Source organism: Fusarium graminearum, chromosome 1, assembly GCF_000240135.3.
Source record: "Fusarium graminearum PH-1 chromosome 1, whole genome shotgun sequence".
Classification (NCBI taxonomy): domain Eukaryota; kingdom Fungi; phylum Ascomycota; class Sordariomycetes; order Hypocreales; family Nectriaceae; genus Fusarium; species Fusarium graminearum.
Genome location: NC_026474.1, coordinates 7350250 through 7370985, shown reverse-complemented (window position 1 = coordinate 7370985; position 20736 = coordinate 7350250). Strand labels below are relative to the sequence as shown.

Here is a 20736-nt window from a genome sequence, read left to right as displayed (position 1 = left end):
GGGAATTCCTTGTGAACAATTGGTCGAGTGGTGAGAAAACAAAGCTACTGGTCGTGATTCTCTTAGCTTCAACAGGTCTTGGCCCAGTAGGAATGCAGGATTATTTAGGAACTGGTTGAAACACCACCAGAACTGGGTTGAAAATAGCAGCATGCGTAGTCTGGTTACCCCTCACCTACAAGTCTGGATGTCACTAGGGCTGATGGTGGTGGGATAGGTCGAAATGGACTTTTTCCACTTGTCCAGGTCCAATGAGCCGTCGTCCAGGTTGGACCTATGGCGACTGCAGTGTTCTTCCATGTCGGCATGACGCTATTGATGGTTGTCAGACTGCTGGTGGCATTGATCGTGGTAGATGTGTGCCATGTTAGATAAGTTAGAACAAACAAAGTCAAGAGAGAGCGAACAACATCTTGCCCATATACCAAACTTATCACTATACTCCCGGAAACAAAACGACGGGTGAAAGCAAAGACGACGGGTAGCAGAATAAACAAGGTACAATCGTCGATAGTGGCTTGGCACAGGGCGGGGGAAGCTCGAGGGGGGAACTGATGGCTAAGAGGAAATAGCAATGACGACCAAAACAGCAGCAGAGGCCGACAAGCCCACGATGCTTCAACGATATCTGTTCAACGATGGCCAGTCTCGTGCACAGGGACGCTTGGCTTCAGCAATCCCAGCTCCTACAGTCGCAGACAAGACGGCAGAGATGAGGAAGCACTTGGAGTCGCTGGGACATGGACCTAAAGCAGCAAACGAAGAACAACAGAGCAACAAGATGATTCGGGAACTGGAACGCTTGGAGCGTGGCAGCTAGAATAGCAGAGCCACGTCTATAAGGCAGGTATTCTGTTCGAGCCTTCGAGGCTGGCGTATTGTTTCGGTCGGGGATCGAGGGAAGGCGTTCGGGAATCGAGAGGTTTTGGCAGGATATTTGGATCAAAAGGGGGCCGCAAAAACGAGAGTAGCGCTGCGAAATAGAGCATCAAGTTCGAGAATGGACAATCTAGGGACAGCTCACGTTTTAATAAAGTTATCTATCTTCTATTCACTGCTTTTACACAAACGAATACCATTCAAAGCTTAACGCATTTGCGTCTCGACGCAAATGCGTCGAAGGCACACCAACGACGGTACTGTTTCAGTCTCACTCAACACAACACCTCCACTGTCACTGCGTTCCATCAGGCTATTAGGTCCAGTTTCAGCGAATCACCTTATCTTGTATGGGTGGAGATGATGAATGCCCCGTCCGTGTCTTGTTTTAACCGCCTAGCCGCCATGTGTAGATTACCTAGTGCTCCGCATGTACAGCAGTCTACTGGCCTCCATCCAACCCATGTAGCAGATCAGATGACATCACGATGACCAGCAACTGCAGCCAATTATTAGACTGTTTTCAAGTCTGTCCCCAATCGGGCTAAGACGCGATTGTCCTGAATGGATGTAAGCTGAATCGACTTGAACACAACTTGTCAAACCTTGAAGATCAGCAACATGTGATAACTCCTGTGCAAACACAATCTACCATGCTACAGTATCAGTTATCGGTACTCCAGTGAAGCTTACAATTCTACTACAGACACGAAGGTTCGATGAGTTCTTACACACTGGACATATGCAATAGCGCGACAGGAGTTTGAACACTTATCAGGTCCTGATCCTATCTTTTCTTCTCTCATTGCTGAGATCTTGGTCAAACAATACCAAGGTCGCGAGAATGACACTTAGAAAGGGTGAAAAAGTGGTTCAACTAAGAAACAGGTGGCCGGCCCCCTGCAATTTTCCAAGTCTAGACCCGAAATGACCCTGACACTGTGACAGACTTGTCAGGTTGTATTAAATAGGCTCCAGAAATCTTTCTGACTTGTGGTGGCCACGTCAATAACCACGCGAAATATAGAGGGCGCTCGCTCATGGCCATTAAAGCAGTTTTGAGGAATAGACAGTATGGATGAATGATGAAGCCAATTGATGAATAGAAAGTCGGTAAAACTAACAGTAACATCAATTGTTTCTGGCAAACAGGTAGGGTATCGGTATCTCAGATGTAGTTGGTTGTCGGTTGGTCGAGAGCCCATCTACAACCAGCTCGGGCATTCTTTAAATATCACAGATCACATCATGGTCGACAACGCTCATCAATCTAGGCTCTGACTCGAATCCCCCATCTATAAGCCCCGGTTTTACATCTTTCCTCTTGTCTCATTTAGCCAAGCTCTTCGGCAAACTATCCCAAGGTCGACTCCACTCAATAACCCCAATACTTGCAAGACTTTTGGACCGCCCAACTGTCATACGGTTAACTCCGACGCCTGCATAGGGGTCAATACACATGTCTACCAGCTAGCGATGCCAAGTAAACCAAGTCAATTTTGTGATTTCTTTACTTCCTTTTGTGAGAATGGCTGCAGTAGCGTTGACTCTAGAATGCAACTCAACATGCCATGTTTTACGCTTGAAAGATAAACAGATCTTGGCATAAACGGTCCCTGCGTATCTAAATTCATCCCAACCACTGAAAGGTGGTTAGTGGCGTCTTGAAAAATAGACGGCTCGTCGATAATGCTGTCTTGGCAGCCCGGAGACGCTCCCCTAGCTCTAATTATCATGGAAAAGCTGGACGCTAGTGAAATAGAGTTTCGTTAAGAAACACGCCACAGGGATGACTGGTGGGGCAGCAGAAACGTTGGCCTCTCAAGTCTTGGGGTAAAGAAATAAGTAGTCAACGATGCCAACTTGAAGTATAGTTAGCTGCCTTGATAGTATTGTCTCCTATGCCACTAATGGTCCTCCACTTCGGATGACTTGATTAACTTGATAAACTTCGGAACACACTCAAGATCCTCCCGTCCCAAAAGTTCGTTATCCCCTGACCAGTAGTGCCATCATCCAATGTCAAATCAAGCTATGCCATCGTGTCTTGATCCTTCGTGCTTCCAATCTCCACTAGTAGCATCCTGGGCTCCTTTACTCACCGGCCTAAGTCATATCATAGCGCCGCCCGTAAGCTTTTGGTCCGGAAATAACGTCTTGTTAGTGCTAACAATTTAGGCTTGTGGCTGTCTTGACTCGACCGATAAACCAACCTTGTCTGATGGGTCCATGCAACCGCTGCAGTAGTGCAGCATATATTAACTGGTCTGCAAGTTACCGATGGCCTGGGAGACTTTCCATGTTCTTTGTATTCTTCCGTCCTTCCCTGCGAACCTTCTAAATTTGGACCTGCGCTTGCAGGCTGTGTCCCTTCACAGCGATGATTTCCAGCACTGCCGTTATGGTACTGTTATCCGACATCACCAAAGGGATTTAATCCTGCTGACATTATCTATGTAGGCATTCGAATGGACAATCCTTGTCCTTGCATATTTCCTTGTCGCCTGCCGTGTCTACGTCCGCATGTTCATACGAGGCGTTGGCTTGCACGCAGCTGACTACTGGTTGATCGTCGGCTTGGTGTCATGCCAAGGTCTCCTCATTTGCGATACCCTGACATTCCGAATGCATGCCATGGATGACTTTGTACTTGCAAATAACAGTATACCTATCAAGAAGGTCAGAGAAGTGTTTACAGCGTAGCGGGGTGTCAGTCTGGAAGGTTAACTGATCTTGTTTAGATCCGATTCGCGACGAACTACTTCTTCGACACGGGCATATACTTTCCAAAGTTCAGTATCATCGCCTTTTACTTCAATTTGGTTCCCATTACGAATCCACCAATGAGACGCGCCCTATTTGGGTTGACTGGTATAACGGTGGCCTTTGCGCTTATTACCGTCTTTTGCGATACTTTTTGGTGTGGACCTAACCCTTCAGTTAACTGGTAACTCTCGTCCGATACACCATCTCTATCCTGATACTAACGAATCAATAGGGCTGAAGGAGAGCAAACATGCACTGTCTTCACGTCGATGACGCTCATGAGACTGAACTGGGCTTTGAACTTTATAACGGAAGTACTCAGTATGTTTCCAATTTCCCATCAACTGGTTCCTTCTTTTCTAATTCTCTTCAACTAGATCTTGTATTTCCTATCCCATTATTGCAAGGCCTCATGACCTCTACACGGAAAAAGATCGGACTAGCTGTCGTCTTTGGAATGGGAATAATCACCATCGCCGTCAGTATTGGCAGATTCGTCACAATGCTCTACGTCCACAATGACATTTCCATTTGTAAGTTCCCTCAACTCATGCACACCTTTGACTAACAAGATCTTAGATATTTGGGCCACTGCCGAAATCTGCATCTCTGTCATGATTGTCGCCCTGACAGCTCTACGGCCCCTCCTTCGAAAGATGACCAACTCGGTGTCAACGAGCAGCGACGATCGCTCTGGTAATCCGTCGAGGAAAACGGGGTTGACAAGGAACTCAGTATACTGGCCGGGAGGGAACAAGATTCCCCGTAGGCATGTGGTAGAAGTGGGCTCGGAGAGTTTGGCGGGAAGCGAGACAGAGTTGAATACCATGAATAGGGGAATTATGATGACGAAACAGGTCACTGTGTCGGTTGGCAATGCAGAGTCTGATGTGGGTAGTAGCAGATCATAGATATTGAAGCGAACGAAAAAGCCTATAGATATATTAATACATGCTAACTAAGACTAGGAGCACTTGCTTGTGAGAACTATGACGTGACTAATTTCAAGAGTCCCTTTATTTAGACTAATTACACATCAAAGTATGGGAGAAATATACCAGACTTGGATATCAGAGAACTCAAAATGATGAGTGTGATTATCCGATGTAATTTGTTCACGTAGTCAGGACCAAAGACATTTGCAGACGGAGCTGTTCACATACGTTACATGCCAAGAGGAACTCACGTCATTAATGGCGATTATAATGGTAAATGATAATTCTACGATTCCAATCTCTCGCATTTATGTCTATAGCTTTGCCGCAATGTTGACATGCACAGCCTTGATGTTGGAATAAGCCGCAAGACCAGCTTCTCCCAATTCCCGACCAATACCACTCTGCTTTACTCCGCCAAAGGGAATTCTCCAGTCACTGTCATTGCTCGAGTTGACCCAGACCATACCTGCCTCGATCCTCTTGGCAACTTGATGCGCCCTTGTCAGATTTGTTGTGAAAAGCGCACTTCCAAGGCCATATTGTGTATCATTAGCCAAGTGAATAGCCTCGTCTTCAGAAGAGAACTTGGTAACAACCACAAATGGGCCGAAGACTTCTTCTTGGAAAACACGCATCTTGGGTGTAACGTCTGTAAAGACTGTTGGTTCGACAAAGTAACCCTTTCCATCGCCAACCTTGAATGGTTGACCACCAAGAGCCAGTTTGGCACCTTCTTTCTTACCAACATCAACGAAGGATAAGATTCTTTCATACTGGGCCTTGGTGACTTGGGGTCCTTGGAAGGTGCTCTCCTCAAAGGGATCGCCCACCTTGGAGATGTTCTTGACTTGGGCTCCGAAAGCAGCCATGAACTTGTCATAGATGCTCTCTTGGACAAGGATACGACTGGTAGCAGTGCACACTTGACCCTGATTGTACATGATACCAGCATGGGCCCAGTACGCAGCCAAGTCAACATCGGCATCATCAAAGACGATAAGAGGGCTCTTGCCACCAGTCTCCAAAGTGATGTTCTTCAGATTGCTGCTTGCCATCTTCATGATGCTGCGCGCTGTGGGTGTAGAACCTGTAAAGGCAATCTTATCGACGTCCATATGTGAAGCAAGTGCGGCACCGGCAACGGTTCCTAGACCGTTGATGATGTTGACAACACCAGGGGGAAAGCCTGCTTCGACGATAAGATTGGCAAGGTAGAGGATTGAGAGGGGTGTTTGTTCTGCGGGCTTGAGGATCACTGCGTTGCCGCATGCTAGAGCTGGGCCGAGCTTCCAAGCTGCCATTGCAAGTGGGAAGTTCCACCTAGCGACATCATTAGTAAAGTGTCATCAACAGTGGTGGAGAAAGTTCTTGACGTACGGAATGATTTGTCCACAGACGCCAATAGGTTCACGAATGGTGTATCCAAACTTGTCACCTGTTGTTTCGATGACTTGTCCATACACCTTATCCGCAAAGCCACCATAGTATCTCAATGTCTCAGCGACTTCATTGACGTCGTCGTTCAAAGCGACAGTGTAAGGCTTTCCATTATCCCATGTTTCGATCGTAGCGAGGATCTCTTTGTTTTCTTCGACAAGTGTAGCAAGGCGGCTGAGCAGTTTACCGCGCTCGGTACCTGGGAGATCTCGCCATGATGGGTTGTGGAGGGCACGGCGGGCAGCGCGGACGGCTTTGTCGACGTCTTCTGACGAACCAGCGTAGACGGATGTGATTTCTTGCTCGTTGCTGTGACTCTTAGTAATGTTTTTGGTATTGGTAAGTGGGAAGGTAACTTACGTTGGGTTTATAGAAGTTATCTTTTCGCCATTGGACGACTTGACCCATTCATTGTTGATGAACAAACCGGTGGGCTGCTTGTAAGTGCGCCCATTGGGGGCAGTAAGTTGGATGTCTAAACTCATTGTGGATGTATTGATGGATTGATGGGCTGAGAATGTCAAGAAATCTGCTGAGGAGGAAGTCATCCTTGTATAGATAACAACACCCCAGTTATAGGTCCAGATACGCGTCTTCGCGACAGCGGGCTAACGGCAAGTACCTTTCTACTGCCGCCATGAGGTTTCATCATTTTGATTCCCCGGACCAAAAACATGAGAAGTATCGCCCACTTTCGGTTTAGTGGAATGATACCCCAGACGGGTCCGGTGCGGACTGACTTTGATACCCTGTATCAACACCAAATACCTTTGCGTTTCCGCACCGAAGAGTCATTCGGCAAAGAAAAAAAGAAGAATGCGGGTAATAAAATACAAAAGTGATGCTGTGATACTGTAATAAGGCCCTCCATTGGGCCGTAATCTGCAATATGTGTCACTGCTGTCCGCAATGTCAAAGTGTAACTCGTATGATAGTTGCGGACCCGAACAAAGTATTGCCCAGATGCGGGAATCCATTGACATATATGGGTCTATTCCGAAACTGGCAGCAAGATAGGACAAAAAGACAGTTTAATTTAAATAGAGCGATCTTCGCCTGTACAGCTTCCATTCTTTGTCATAGAACTACCAACCGAATATTTACTACACACCAACTGATACATCATACAGCTACCTGTTTGCCCCTAAACACCAAAGTCTCTCAATGTCCGCTGGCCTCGCCCACCCGCTGCGGCTGCGGAGCCGCCGTATCTGACTTGCCGACGATATCCACATAGTTGGCCCTCTCGGCTCTCTGTGCATAGATAATGTTCCCTTGCGCCTCCTCAGTCTCGAGATAAGTGACTCGGCCCTTGATGACCCAAAACACAAGTGTGACGACAAGCATGATGCCAAAAACTGCAATGGCGTAGTTCATGTCGGCCACTGCGGGGTTGGGTGCTGAGGGGAAGAAGAAGAAGACAGTGGTCACTGCGCAGTAGACTACTCCTACCCAGTTGATCACTGACCCGAAACGGCCGAGGCTGAATTCGCCCGGTGGCAGTTTATCTCGGCCAACGAGGAGAAGAGTCAGAATGGGCATTCCATACGAAACGGTGAGTGCGATGGTGCTGACGCTGAGAATGGCTTCAAGCACGGTTGAGGCAAAGGTGTAGAGAATGCCGATGAGGGCCATAATGCCGCCCTGAAGCCATAAGGCTCGCACAGGGACTTTCCAAAAGTCATCGACGCGCGCAAAGTAGCCGCTGAAGGGAAGACCACCGTCTCGAGCAAAACCCCAGGTCAATCGGGAAGACGTCGTGACGATTCCAATGCCTTGTCCGAAACCGTTGATGATGAACAGCGTCAGGAGGACCGTTCCGCCCTGCAAACCAACAGTATCTTTGAGGAGATCCATAAAAGCCAGGCCAGTGGTCGGGTTGAGGTAGATGTCAGAGTTGACCATGCAGAAGAGACAGACGACCATGAAGATGAAGCCAGTGATGGCTCCCATGGTGATTGACAGCCAGATGATCTTTGGGATGTTGGTTCGAGGTGAGGGAATTTCTTCGACAAGGTGAATGGCGGCGTCGAAAGCCGTGAGACCGTAGGCTGCTTGCACAAGACCAATAAACCAGGTAACACCATCGGGCCAACCAGTCTGGTTGATCCATTTCCCGAACACGAAACCTGCAGACTGGAAATGTAAATCTTCCTTGACGCCGACGGAAATCAGCATGGCCATGCTGATGATGACAAAGAGACTGGCGAAGGAGATGCCCACGAAGTTGTTGAACCATGGAAGGACAACATCTTTGCGACAGGCCACCACATTGAAGAGTGTCATGACACCTGTGACACCAACATAGACCAGAAACAAGACCCAGCCCTTGTCAGCGCCTGTCCAGTCTGGCGTGAAGAGAATCTTCATCTTGAGCAGAAACTCAGACATAAAGGCAATCTGTGATGCGGACAAGGTGATCCAGCCTGTCATGTTGATCCACGCGCAAAGATACGAAGTGAATCTACCAGCAGGAGTGGGCCATAGTCTAGAGATCCAATAAGCCTGTCCCATCGCAGTGGGCATGCTGCTGCACATCTCGCCCAGCGACACGGCGACGCAGATGTTGCATGCAAAGACAAGCACAAGACCCCAGAGGATGGCGATGGGACCTCCGGCCGTCAAGCCGCTGTCGATGCCCTGCGCAAAGGTTGACCACGTGCCCAGGACCGAAAACGCGAGTGCAAGCATGCTCCACATGTTGAACTTGCGCGTGAGGCTCTGGTCATGGCCAAAGTTGGCAAGATCTTCTGCATCGCGAATGGCCTGGGGGGTTGAAGGTTGGCGCTTAAGCGCAGAGTTTGTCTCGACGTCGTTGGTCATGGCCGCGTCTGACAATGACCGCGTCGAGATATATGAATGACGTAAATGAGGATGAAGAAAAGGCGACGGGCAGCCTTGGAGAGATGTCAAGGTGAGTCAGATGATGGTTCTCCGACTCTGGATGGGAAATGGGATATACAGAGGAGGGGGAAAAGGAGATAAAGAGTGAGCGTCGCTGCTTATAGCCAATTTACCTCAGCTTGGTTCGGCGACGAACGGACCAAGGGGTTCTGGGTATGAGTTACGAATGCGTGGGGAGATAGATAGAGAGATATTGGAGTAGAAGAGCGACAGATTGGGTAGCTCGTACTGAGCTGGAGCTGGAGCTGGAGCTGGAGCCCGGGGCTGTGTGACAAGCCCGAGAATAAGACGGATAATACTGTATAGATTGTGTTCTAGTCGTGACAACCTTCTGTAAAGAGCGTAGACTACCTAACTAAAACCCCAAATTGTGCCCTACTCATCACTGAAGATGGAGGAAAAACCTGGTTCGAAAAGGGCGCATTTGGATTAGGCTGGGTAGAGAGATAAGGGTGTCACTGTTATCTCTAACCCTGGTTCGTACTGCCACTGGAGAGAAAATGAAAACTCAAACTCTTTAGTGCGTCATTGCTGTCAGTGCCCGTTTCTGGGCGCTGTACTCTGTCGCGACAAGACAAGCTTCCCAACGCGCGACAAAAGACATGATTCCTTTTGGAGTTTGGAACTCATCATGCAACAGCAAGGAATAGGTAATAATTGATCTGCGGGGAAGAAAACTTTCCCCATGGGGAACGCCGGTTCACAGTTGAGCGATGGCATTCCATTACGTGATGAGACGAGCTGGAAGCATGTCAGATCATGCCTTGTTCCCCCCTGTTGCAATTAGATAATTCAGCGACACTCTCCAGTGACCGGCCCGGTTGTGTCGAGGTAAGACGAGTTGACTTCAACAGCTTGTGGCAAAGAGCATGGGACCTTGCTCGGTTATCTCGGTGCATTTAGCTTCTTATCGTCCACTACCAAAACCTTCCAAACATTACCCGTAAAGGGTTTAGCCCGACACGAACACGTTACAAGGGACAAAAGCTGAGAAACTGCTACTGCAAACAGTTAGACACCCACGAAATGAGGGGAAGTTTAGGTCTAATTGGCTCTGCAGGGTGTCAAGTGACAGAGCCTCCTCCAGGTCACGCAGATACAAGGCCAAAACGAGGCAAACAATGATGATTTCTGATCTGCTATCTAGATAACGCATTGGCGGGTCACACGAAACTTTGTTCAATCCAATGCCTTTCTTCGGATAGCTTCAATATAGCGTGTGTAACTGCCGGACATGGGGAGGAAAAAAGATGCAATCGTATTGCGCTTTTGGGGTAACAGACAGCAACAGTAAGACAGATCTGATCTCGGCCAACTATAGCGTGCCCGTAAACGGTAACCGTCTTGCTTCCTGTCTTACAGCACCAGCGGAGGCGGGGAGTGGATATCGGAGCGGAGCGTTGTCATGGAACGGCGGCGCTACAGTGGAACTTGCTTTTCCTCTGTCCTCTGTCTCTACTATTTGTACTTGCATTGTCTATAAGAAGCTGTCATCCTCAATTCAAGTAATCGTTTCTGTCCAAGATCAACAAAGCTTGTCTCACCTACTCTAACATACCTACCTTTAAGTTATACACACAACACCAATCAATACTTGCAACCTTTGCAACCCTTGCATCTTGCATCTACCGTATGGCACAGTCGCTTAGTCCAGAAAACAACCATCATGATTCCAGACACCTCTTCTATCGCCGGCTACACCATCTTTCGGGAAGAGCCCAACGATGCCGCTCCCGATCTGTCTCAAATTGAGCACACTCACCCTCTTGGTAATTTACCTTGTCATCTCTTCTACCTAATTCACCGCTTACACTTCTAGATCCCCTCTCAATTGATGAGATCCGCGCTGCAACAAAACTCATCCGCGACTATGCAAGCCCCAAGACTCTCAAGTTCAACTGTCTTACCCTGCGTGAACCTAAAAAGGCGGAGTATGCCGCCTACAAGGCTCGTACCGGCCCTCGCCCTGCTCGTCGCGCTTTCGCTATTGTGATTGAGCGCGGAAGCGGCCAGGTCGCTGAGGTCATCGCCAACATCCGTGAGGGCAAGGTCGAAGAATGGAAGCCTGTCACTGACGTCGGTCCTACCCTGACTCTTGAGGATCTCGATGTCTGCGAACGCATCGCCCGCAAGGATCCCCGCGTCATTCGCGCCTGCGAGGAGCTCGGAATCACCGATATGGAGAAGATCTTTATCGATGCTTGGGCCATTGGATTTGACGACCGCTGGGGTTACGAGCGACGTCTTCAGCAGGGCTTGGTGTACTACCGTGCTTCGCCCAATGACAACCAGTACGCTCACCCTCTGGACTTTTCCGTCGTTCTCGATACCGAGAAGGAAGAGGTTCTCGCTGTGGATGTTCGTCTCGTCAACGGCGAGCGAACCAAGATTCCTCTTGCTCCCCACAACTACATGCCCGAGTTCATTGGCGAGAATTACATCGATGGCACTCTCAAGCCCATCAACATCACACAGCCCCAGGGCGTGTCCTTCCGCATGCGCGGCAATGAAATCTCCTGGGCTGGATACAAGATGCACATTGGCTTCAACTACCGTGAAGGCATTGTTCTGTCAGATGTTCGCATGGAAGACCACCACGAGCATCGCGAGCGCACCCTCTTCAACAGAATCAGTGTTGTAGAGATGGTCGTTCCCTACGGCAACCCCGATCCTCCCCACCACCGCAAGCACGCCTTCGACGTTGGTGAGTATGGAACCGGTCTCATGACCAACTCTTTGAAGCTGGGATGTGACTGCAAGGGAGCTATCCACTACCTCGATGCCGTCATGGCCACTGGCGAGGGTGATCCCGCTGTCATCAAGAACGCCATCTGCATCCACGAAGAAGACAACGGTCTTCTGTACAAGCACACCGACTACCGCGACGGCAGCGTCATCTCTGCTCGTGATCGCAAGCTTATCATTTCTCAAATCATCACAGCCGCCAACTACGAATACGGCTTCTACCACACCTTCACACTCGATGGAACATATAAGCTTGAGATTAAGCTTACTGGCATGTTGAACACCTACTGCATGCATCCTACCGAGACAGCTGCTCCATACGGCACTGAAGTTGCCCCCTCGATCAACGCCCACAACCACCAGCACATTTTCTCTCTTCGCGTCGACCCCGAAATCGATGGACCCAACAACACGATTGTTCAGAACGATGCTCTTCCCTCAGAAGAAGAAGTCGGATCTCCAGAGAACCCTTACGGAAATGGCTTCTATTGCAAGAACACACCTTACAAGACTTCCAAGGACGCATCTTCAAATTACTGCCACGAGACCAGCCGTTCTTGGGCCATTACGAATCCCAACAGCATCAACCCTTCCGCCAAGAAGCCTGTCGCCTACAAGATTCTCAACAACAGCTGTCCCGGTCTCTTGGCCAAGCCCGGCAGTGTAGTCTACAACCGTGCTGCCTTTGCTCGCAAGAGTCTCTGGGTGACACCTTACAAGGATTACGAGATCTTCCCTGCTGGTGATTACGTCTGCCAGTCGACTGGTATCGAGAACCACCCCCACAACAGCAACATCATCGATTGGGTGAATAGGGATGAGCCTATCGAGAACACGGATGTTGTGTGCTATATCCAGTTTGGACTGACACATTTCCCCCGCACAGAGGACTTCCCTGTCATGCCTGCTGAGCCCGTTAGTGTTATGCTGCGAGCATCAAATTTCTACCAGAAGAACCCTGGTCTGTGGGTTCCTCCTTCGGCGCTTTGTGTTGATGCTGCTTCCAAGGATGCTTTTGGCGAGAAGAAGGAAGAGCCTGCTTCTTGCTGTGCTGGCAAGGCTGGGCCTAAGCTTTAGAGGAGGTAAATGAGTTTGATATCGGATTAAAATTGGGTTAGCATTGTTTGGAGTCTTTAGTTTTGCATATTAGCACAAGTTAGCAGGTTATGATACCGAAGATTGGATCAGTATCAGAATTGATGCAAGTTACGAATACCTTTTATCCACATACCATCTTCCCGTTTTCCAATGACTATGTCTTAATCATTTCGACCTCAATGTTTTTAAAACGGAATTCCAGTCATCTCATGACGGTAGTTAAGCCGATCATTATCAGTATTATCGTTCTCTCATGAAAAATTGTACCACGATAAGCGCTGAACGCGTTTCACAAGGACATTGTAACCCCACTTTCAGCTCGGTAATAATGTGGCCTGGTACCGGGTAGGCAGGCGGGCTGCTAAAAAAAAAAAAAAAATAGGGACTTAAAGAAGTACAGACAAAGTTATTAGATCACTATTAGGTCAGACATACACTAAGAGTGATCTAATATTTATATCAACCACTAAATCAATACTGGTTTTTATGCGACCCACCTGGTAGGGTGGTGAGCGATCACTTACTTTGAAACAACCCAAAGCCAACAACCAATAACCAACAACCAACAGTTAATGCTAGTTCAAAGTTACATCACCTAATTTCACATCCCCTTTTTTTTGTTTCTGTTCCAACATCACCTCGCCCTGCCGTACAACTGTACCAAAATGACCTTCGATCCTGGCTCGCCTTGTAGCTCTGACACTAGGGGGAGGAGGTGGAAGGAGTATTCGCAGGCTCAGCTCAAGAAGCTTCCCGTATTGCCTAATCCGCGACCGCGTGCTTTGACGCCAGACCCGTTTCTTGGTTCTGGGGCCAATCGAGCACCCATCCCTCGTTACCAAGAGTCTTGCTTCTGGTTCAAGGTTCCACCCAACATCCGTCGAGATATCATTCGCCTCGCCTTTGGCGACACACGTCTTCACCTCTTTATCGATTGGGACTACCTCGATGTCCCTCGTCAGCCCTCTCAGAAACTTCATTGTGGCATTGCGCGCGGACCTCTTGATGACGAGAACATGGCCAAGCGCCGCATCAAGCGCCTTAAAGACGAGACACAGCCAGAGAAATGGCAATGGTGGGGTTCAAGATGCCATCGCATTCATCCTAGTGACGATGGGACCCTGGGCCCCATGACACGAGGTGGCTCTCTGGGCCCATGGGCTGACTACTGCCGGAGTGGCGGGAGTCCAGACATTTGTGAAGCCTGGAGGCGTCAAGATGGACCGTCAGCATGTCACATAGGAGTAATGGGCTGGTTGTTGTCCTGTCGCCAAAAGTGAGATGCTCAATCTCCCCATCTCTGTATCACTTGGACTGATAAGAGCTCATAGCTATTTTGAAACTATCGACATACTCTACTCCACCAACACCCTCATCTTGGAAGACACGTGCGTACTCAACAGTCTCCCGAAAATACTATTACCTCAGAGACTTGAGTTGGTGACCTCACTTGAGATCACCTGGCCATTGAGATCTTGCAAAACGCCTAGCTCGAGAGAATTTTGGGAAGATCTGGACGTACGCAATCTCGACATCATGTTGGATTTTGTCTCACCGTCAAAATTCCCAGCCCTTGGTCGCCTTTACGTATATCTTCCCTTGGAGGATTATCATGATCTATTTCCTCACGACCATTCTGATCATATGGACATAATCATGAATCGCCTGGATTCGTGTGTGCGACGGATGACTCGTCTAACTGAATGCTCATTCGCGTTACCTACTGACCTTTTTGAAGAAATACTCGACGATGCAAAAGAAACACATAGAGAAGTTATGGTGGGATACGACGTGACGGTACGATTGGATTCATACAAGCAGATCTGGAGAGATGTCGATGGTAATATGGCGACCACGAAGCTTCCTTGCCTAGACAGCTATCCGAATAGGCCATACCACTTGTCCCAAGATGTCGAGGGAACCGCTGGCTACTGGATCCTGGAGGCATCAGAAGAAGCTGTATACTTTAGTCATCTTGAGGAGTTGCGAGCTAAGGGTGCGGTCTTTCAATGTGGTCCTGAGCCTAATCCGGTTGGGACTTATTGAACAAAGTAATAGCTTAAATTTGGATAACAAGAAGCGCTATCCAGTAAAACGCTACGAGACTTCAATAAGAACAACTTGATGATGATGTTTCTTTTTAGCGTATAAGAGGGAATGAGACGATGGTATCCAGTATGAGCGTTGGGTATGTGTAGAGTATTATCAAAGGTTCAATGGTTCATGGGAGACATATGTATTAATTGACAAAACATTACAAACATGGGGGAAACTTGAGATCAATCTTTGGGCCCTGACACCTCGTTCAACATGGAAGCCACAACATGGCATATACTGTAGTTCCAACAATGGAAGAGTACGAAACGAAGTAAGAAAGTATAATTAAAACTTCCAAATCACTACTAAGCAGTGAGGTATCTTTATGCCTAGTCATATACTCAGTCCAAATCACGAAAAGTCACTACTCGTACCTCGAGGCTGACACGAGGAGAGCATTTTGCCTTCGGGTTGAAAACAGCTGTATGAAAACAGTCTGTTGATGCTATTAGTGTCTATCGTGAAAGTAGTGTAGCATAAGTTGCGAGGAGTCAGTCGAACTTACAAGGCAGCGTCTCTTTGGAGTGAGAGTTGCGAAAGACGATTAGCTCATCAGCATTTTGATCTGGGATGTAATACCATTTTTGTGCGGAATTAGGGTGAAGGGTCGCGTTCTCATCGACTTTGTCCCTGCGGATACCGTCGTTCAGTAGCATGTCGTTCTCATGGTCGATAGATGACCAACAGCCAAAGGCCAATCATCGCTTGGACCCGTCATTGGCCTCCAAACACTAGTTTATGAAGATCAATTTTGCAACTTCAGAAGATACACAGGAAGGGAAACACAGAAACCATACTTGGTGATATCATAACCCTTGCCTCGCCAGATAACCCACGTTCGTTCTTACACGGTAACGCCAGGGGTCTACAACACTCATTTTCGAGAGGCTCTTGATCGACTAGTCATTTCTCTTCCAATTTTTTTTTTTTTTCATAATGTTAACCTGAGATTCGATACGTAGTCAACATTCGAGGCCGCTACTATTATGATTCTTAAAGCTCCCACTCTTCTCCCTACCTCGATGGAACAGTCGCAATCTAGACCTCAGCTACTATAGCCTGCCATTCGCCATCTTACGTGAAAAAGCTGGTGTGTTGTCAAGACAAAAATAAATTAAAGAATGTAACACTAGAATCAATAGTCTATCAGACTATTGACATTAGCGTCGGTCTAACTCAGCCCCAGACCGTTTAAGCAATTTAATAAACAATCAAATAGGAGCCAAAGACTGGGAAGATTATCTATTTTGTTAATTTGTTCCTGTAACCTCTTGCTCTCACTCAACTTGCGTCTCTTTAGTCGCTTCCATTCGTTTAGAATCGTTCCTTTTCACGATGGTTTCTCGATCCATTCTCGCTGTAGCGGCTTTCGCCGTCAGTTTTCTCGGAGCCGAAGCTGGCCCTTGTCGACCCACCACCGCCACAAGCCTGGCCGGGAGTGAGACATCATCGACAGTTATTTCTGTGCCCGAGTCTACGGCGTTGACGACCCTGATCGAGACTACTACCACGGCCGTGGCTGAAGCTACAACAACTAGTGCGGATGAAGTCACCACGACCGCTGAAGCTCCAGTTTGCGCCGAAACTCAAGTCATCATCAACCCAGGCTTCGACGACAACAACTCGCTCTCACCTTGGACAGGCGATGGCACAAGGACCACTTTCAGTGTATATTCTGAACCCAACGCTGCGTAAGACTCCTTTTAATGCATTCAAGTAGCATTGGTGACATATGCTAATACCCAGCGCAGGAATCTTGAGTTCGAGAATGGTGGCGGCTCGGGGCAGTTCGCGCAGAATTTGCCCACCCTGAACGGCGACTATGTACTCTCCTACAGATGGTCTGCTGCTTTGGCATACAACCTTGGAAGTGGATTCAGTTGCACCATCCAACCCAAGATCGGAAACGACGCGCTTACCGCCATTTATCCCGATAACCTTTCTAACTGGAAACTGGAGAGTCAGAGATGGTCTAGTAGAGGAACTGCTCTTGCTGGAGCCGCTATCTCATTCTCGGTATCATGCAGCGGAGAGTATGATGCTCTCGGTATCTTTTTCGACGACGTTACCTTGACTCGAGACTGCGGCAATGCAACCCCTACAGATTGATATCAACGGTCGACGCCCCGTACAGTAACGTTTGCAAAGATAGAGCTTCACACTGTATCTGCTATCAATCACAACAGGCAATGCTGAATCATTTCGTTCCTGGGAAGATTTAGGGTTAGACTTTTCTGCTACTTTCAATTTTACCAATATTTCTATGAACCAAATCCACATAATGCCAAGGGCTGCGTGATACTTTTTCTCAAATGTCCTTGGGCCACTCATCAACAAGTTTCGCCCTGTGAAACCTCGTTGTCCACCCTAAATCCCTTTCTACATCCTCCAGCAGCTTCAGAACGGCGTCTTGCTCTTCCTTTTCATGGAACACCTGTCCCGCCACAAACAGTGCTTGTACGGAATTCGCCCTTACCGGATCACTCGGATCAGCGAGACTTATTCCACATATCTCCTTTGCGTAATGACGGACCTCCTCTTGAATCCTCCTGTACGAATTCAAACGCGCCGATACATTTGAGCGGATAAAGGTGGATTCTTGTGGTTGATTCACGAGTAGTAGTACCATTGCCATGTAGTAGTTTTGCATGGTGGCAGCGCAAATCGGCAACTCGTACCATACCTGGTCAAAGGCGCTGAAGCATGATTGTGATCCCAATGGATATGGCGTTCGTGCGTATGACATGAACGTCCGAGGAAGGCTCTCGTGCCACTTTTTGAATTCTACCACCAACAATTTCCAACGCTCAAGCAGACACTCTTGAGTTACCCCGACTGTTGGACGTTGACCATTAGGTAGCGCATAGTCTGCGGGGTTGATGGCATCACCCGATGTGAGGTGATTTGAGAGCTTGCCTATCAGCCATGTCAATTCATTGCTTTTGGTGTCTTCTTCTACATCTGCCGAGGTTCGAATATCTGCTGAGCAGAGAGGGCTGAAGGGCATTAGAGTACCATCTTCGGTAGTTGCGAGACCTGCATTTTGCCAAAGACGAACATCCTTCAGGTCAAGTCGTGTTTGCGTTTCGCTGATAACTAATGCTAGTTAGATACAACACTTGATGAAGCCAGAAATGTAGTCTTACAAGCGCATAGTAAATCTTGCCTCGCCAAACTCCAAAGAATGGGACCCTGGATGGCGGTCCTGGGAATCACTATTGTTGGAGAGGGATTAGGAGCATCTTCAGTAGACTGAAACAGTGGCAAAGCACTCAAGTGCGCCCTCCATGCCGTTCCAGGTGCATCCATGAGCTCATAGATACAAAGAATCGCGACAGCCGCTAACATATCCTCTTTCTCACTCAAATCATTCTCGTAAGTTTGCAAGTCCACTGCTCGCTTCAGATGATTGATCGCATCGTCATAATGTTTTGCTGATTCGTAGTGCCAGTCATACGACAGCCAGGGGCCTCGGGATAGCGGGCTAGATACTGAGTGGGACGTGTTCTTGGTGAGGCGGTACAAATGCTTTGCAGAAATAGCGCAAATGGCTGATTTGAGGAGAGGACTTGAGGCTGCTTTGACGGGGACTTTGCCAGAGAAGTAGCAACCAGTATCAAATATATCGAACCTTGTTTTGTCAGACTTTTAGTTTTGCACTCGTGTGTAGAAGACTCACCATGTGCCGGGTCCTTGTTTGTAATGCTTTATCAGATAGAGTGTTGCTAGTCTTGAATCGACAGCATAGTTGTCATAACTAGGTGTCTCTCCGGGAACTATATCTTGAGCAGGCGCTTGAACATCAATGGCCAATGAATTTATATCAACCCGTGGGCCGAATCCTTGGTGTGGCACCTCAGAGTTTGCTTCTGGAGAAATAAACCCATCAGCTATCGCGTCGTACTGCTCAGAATATGGGTCCTCTATGTAGACGAAATGAACTGGAAGTTTTCGATAAGCAACAAGTACCCGGTTCAAGTGATAGAACTTAGACATACGCTCTTCTGGAACTTTAAGCCATACATGATCCTCATCAAAAGTCTGTGGAGTATCTCCTGAACTTCGGTTCGGATCATCATTCTGGTTTTTCACACTATGAGTCTGAAACGGACGAAACACTGATCTTCTAGAGTAATTGCATGCTCGAGAACTTTTGATACAGGTCCTACAGATCGGTTTTGCTTCGTCACATTTCAACTTTCTGCTTCTGCAAGTTTCGCTAAAAACAATTAATCAGCTTATCCATGGTGGCGAGGGAATTCTTACCAGCCCGAAAAAGAGCGCATTACTCTCTTGACAGAGAAGATTAAACAAATTGGGTTGCTGAGCCGGGGAACTGTATACCAAGTCTATCTAATATAGTAAGTTTTGATCATCCGCGGATAAATGGTGTTGTTCTAAAGGAAATCAAGCCGAAAGAGCTAGAGCTGATGGAGTCATCAAGGCGACGAGGGGAAGTGTGTGGGGGGGGACACATCACTAGACATAGACTCGAAGGATTGACAAGCGGGGTTGAAGAGCTGACGTTGACTGATGCCAGCAGGGTCACTTGATATGCTATATAAGGAGTGAGATTCACTCATTATCATTATCCAAGAACCACAGATTAACTAAAGCACCTTGACAAGTTTTGTATTGACATAAGTACTTGACGATGACCTCCCAACCCACCAAGCCATTTTCTGTGTCTGGCAAAACTGCTATTGTCACTGGAGCTGGTTCAGGTTAGTACACTCAAGCAAACTTAAAGACAAGATACTAAGACAGATAAAGGAATCAACTTTGAATTTGCAAAGATCCTACTCTCCAAGAATTGCAATATTGTCATTGCAGATCTGTCTCTTCGGCCAGAGGCCCAAGATCTGGTGTCTCAATACTCCTCATCCTCTTCACCACGAGCAGTCTTTATCAAAACAGACGTAACATCCTGGAAAGATTTGTCGAATGCTTTCAGAACTACTGTTCAGGAATTCGGTGACTTTGACATCGTCTGTCCTGGTGCAGGTGTCTACGAGCCCACCTGGTCCCACTTCTGGCATCCACCAGGATCTCCAGAGAGCAAAGATGATCCAGAAGGCGACGGCTACAAGTTGCTCGACATTAACCTCGTTCATCCTATCCGAGCTACTCAAATGGCCATATCTTACTGGATGCATGGCCCTGGAGCAAAAGCATCACCTGATAACCCAAAGCGAGTGATTCACATTTCTTCCGTTGCTGCTCAAGTCCCTGTCTTCAGAGCACCCATGTATGGCGCGAGTAAATTCGGCATCACAGGCTTTGTTCGCTGCTTGGCGAATCTTGAGGAGGTGGGTATAAGAGTCAACGCAGTTGCTCCCGGCGTGGTGCGTACACCTCTATGGACAGAAGATGCTGAAAAGATCAAGTACGTGAATGAAGCACAAGATGCGTGGGTTACACCCTACGAATGCGCAGAGGCGATGCTGGAGTGTATGGAGAGCGAGAAGCATCTTGGAGGTACTATCTTGGAAGTTGGGAAAGATAATACACGCCAAGTCCAGGTTTTCAATGATCCAGGGCCAGACTTTAAAGATCCTACCAAGGGATTTTCAACGAGTAATTGGGAGGAAGGGGATGCGAATGTTTGGCACTGGCTTGGAGAGAAGGATATCTGGGGCTCCAAGTTATGATTTTGAAAATGTTTAGTCTGCTGCGATGAAGCCGAATACGATTTATGAATCTGCATAGCATCTCTGCCCCTCAAACTGTGTCCTTGTCAATACTTCTGTGCGCAAAAGATTTTTTCAACTTTACTGTTATGCATTAATCATGATATGATAAACCGCCGGCATGTCACAGTGACACCAATGCATGTACGGATTACTACATTCAGTAGCTCCTGGTAGTCAAA

The 20736-nt window shown here is 47.8% G+C and overlaps 9 protein-coding genes across 9 annotated transcripts; 5 read left to right on the top strand and 4 right to left on the bottom strand.

Annotated features, from left to right (window-relative positions):
- Positions 1-3259: 3259 nt before the first annotated feature.
- FGSG_02274 (uncharacterized protein) lies at positions 3260-4556 on the top strand (the record flags this gene model as incomplete). The annotated part of the gene is made up of 6 exons (XM_011319878.1): positions 3260-3283; positions 3340-3558; positions 3621-3826; positions 3878-3966; positions 4023-4178; positions 4225-4556. 6 exons carry the CDS (start codon positions 3260-3262, stop codon positions 4554-4556), a joined length of 1026 nt encoding a protein of 341 aa, XP_011318180.1.
- A 279-nt stretch (positions 4557-4835) lies between these two features.
- Positions 4836-6551, bottom strand: FGSG_02273 (aldehyde dehydrogenase). The gene is made up of 3 exons (XM_011319877.1): positions 6381-6551; positions 5961-6329; positions 4836-5903 (listed from the first exon to the last, which is right to left on the bottom strand). Exons 1-3 carry the CDS (start codon positions 6503-6505, stop codon positions 4895-4897), a joined length of 1503 nt encoding a protein of 500 aa, XP_011318179.1. The 5' UTR covers positions 6506-6551; the 3' UTR covers positions 4836-4894.
- Positions 6552-7040: 489 nt separating this feature from the next.
- Positions 7041-8843, bottom strand: FGSG_02272 (uncharacterized protein; the record flags this gene model as incomplete). Its single annotated transcript, XM_011319876.1, has 1 exon — positions 7041-8843. One exon carries the CDS (start codon positions 8841-8843, stop codon positions 7182-7184), a length of 1662 nt encoding a protein of 553 aa, XP_011318178.1. The 3' UTR covers positions 7041-7181.
- A 1877-nt stretch (positions 8844-10720) lies between these two features.
- On the top strand, positions 10721-12834 carry FGSG_02271 (uncharacterized protein). Its single transcript, XM_011319875.1, has one exon. The coding sequence runs from the start codon at positions 11103-11105 to the stop codon at positions 12744-12746; it is 1644 nt and encodes a 547-aa protein (XP_011318177.1). The 5' UTR covers positions 10721-11102; the 3' UTR covers positions 12747-12834.
- A 598-nt stretch (positions 12835-13432) lies between these two features.
- On the top strand, positions 13433-14813 carry FGSG_02270 (uncharacterized protein; the record flags this gene model as incomplete). The annotated part of the gene is made up of 2 exons (XM_011319874.1): positions 13433-14043; positions 14099-14813. The coding sequence occupies 2 exons, from the start codon at positions 13433-13435 to the stop codon at positions 14811-14813; spliced, it is 1326 nt and encodes a 441-aa protein (XP_011318176.1).
- Positions 14814-15072: 259 nt separating this feature from the next.
- FGSG_12113 (uncharacterized protein) lies at positions 15073-15520 on the bottom strand (the record flags this gene model as incomplete). The annotated part of the gene is made up of 3 exons (XM_011319873.1): positions 15073-15185; positions 15239-15319; positions 15370-15520. The coding sequence occupies 3 exons, from the start codon at positions 15518-15520 to the stop codon at positions 15073-15075; spliced, it is 345 nt and encodes a 114-aa protein (XP_011318175.1).
- Positions 15521-16199: 679 nt separating this feature from the next.
- Positions 16200-16973, top strand: FGSG_02269 (uncharacterized protein; the record flags this gene model as incomplete). Its single annotated transcript, XM_011319872.1, has 2 exons — positions 16200-16555; positions 16616-16973. The coding sequence occupies 2 exons, from the start codon at positions 16200-16202 to the stop codon at positions 16971-16973; spliced, it is 714 nt and encodes a 237-aa protein (XP_011318174.1).
- A 199-nt stretch (positions 16974-17172) lies between these two features.
- Positions 17173-19150, bottom strand: FGSG_02268 (uncharacterized protein; the record flags this gene model as incomplete). The annotated part of the gene is made up of 5 exons (XM_011319871.1): positions 17173-17960; positions 18011-18495; positions 18544-18805; positions 18863-19029; positions 19131-19150. 5 exons carry the CDS (start codon positions 19148-19150, stop codon positions 17173-17175), a joined length of 1722 nt encoding a protein of 573 aa, XP_011318173.1.
- A 368-nt stretch (positions 19151-19518) lies between these two features.
- On the top strand, positions 19519-20515 carry FGSG_02267 (uncharacterized protein; the record flags this gene model as incomplete). The annotated part of the gene is made up of 2 exons (XM_011319870.1): positions 19519-19588; positions 19632-20515. The coding sequence occupies 2 exons, from the start codon at positions 19519-19521 to the stop codon at positions 20513-20515; spliced, it is 954 nt and encodes a 317-aa protein (XP_011318172.1).
- Between the last annotated feature and the right edge of the window lie 221 nt (positions 20516-20736).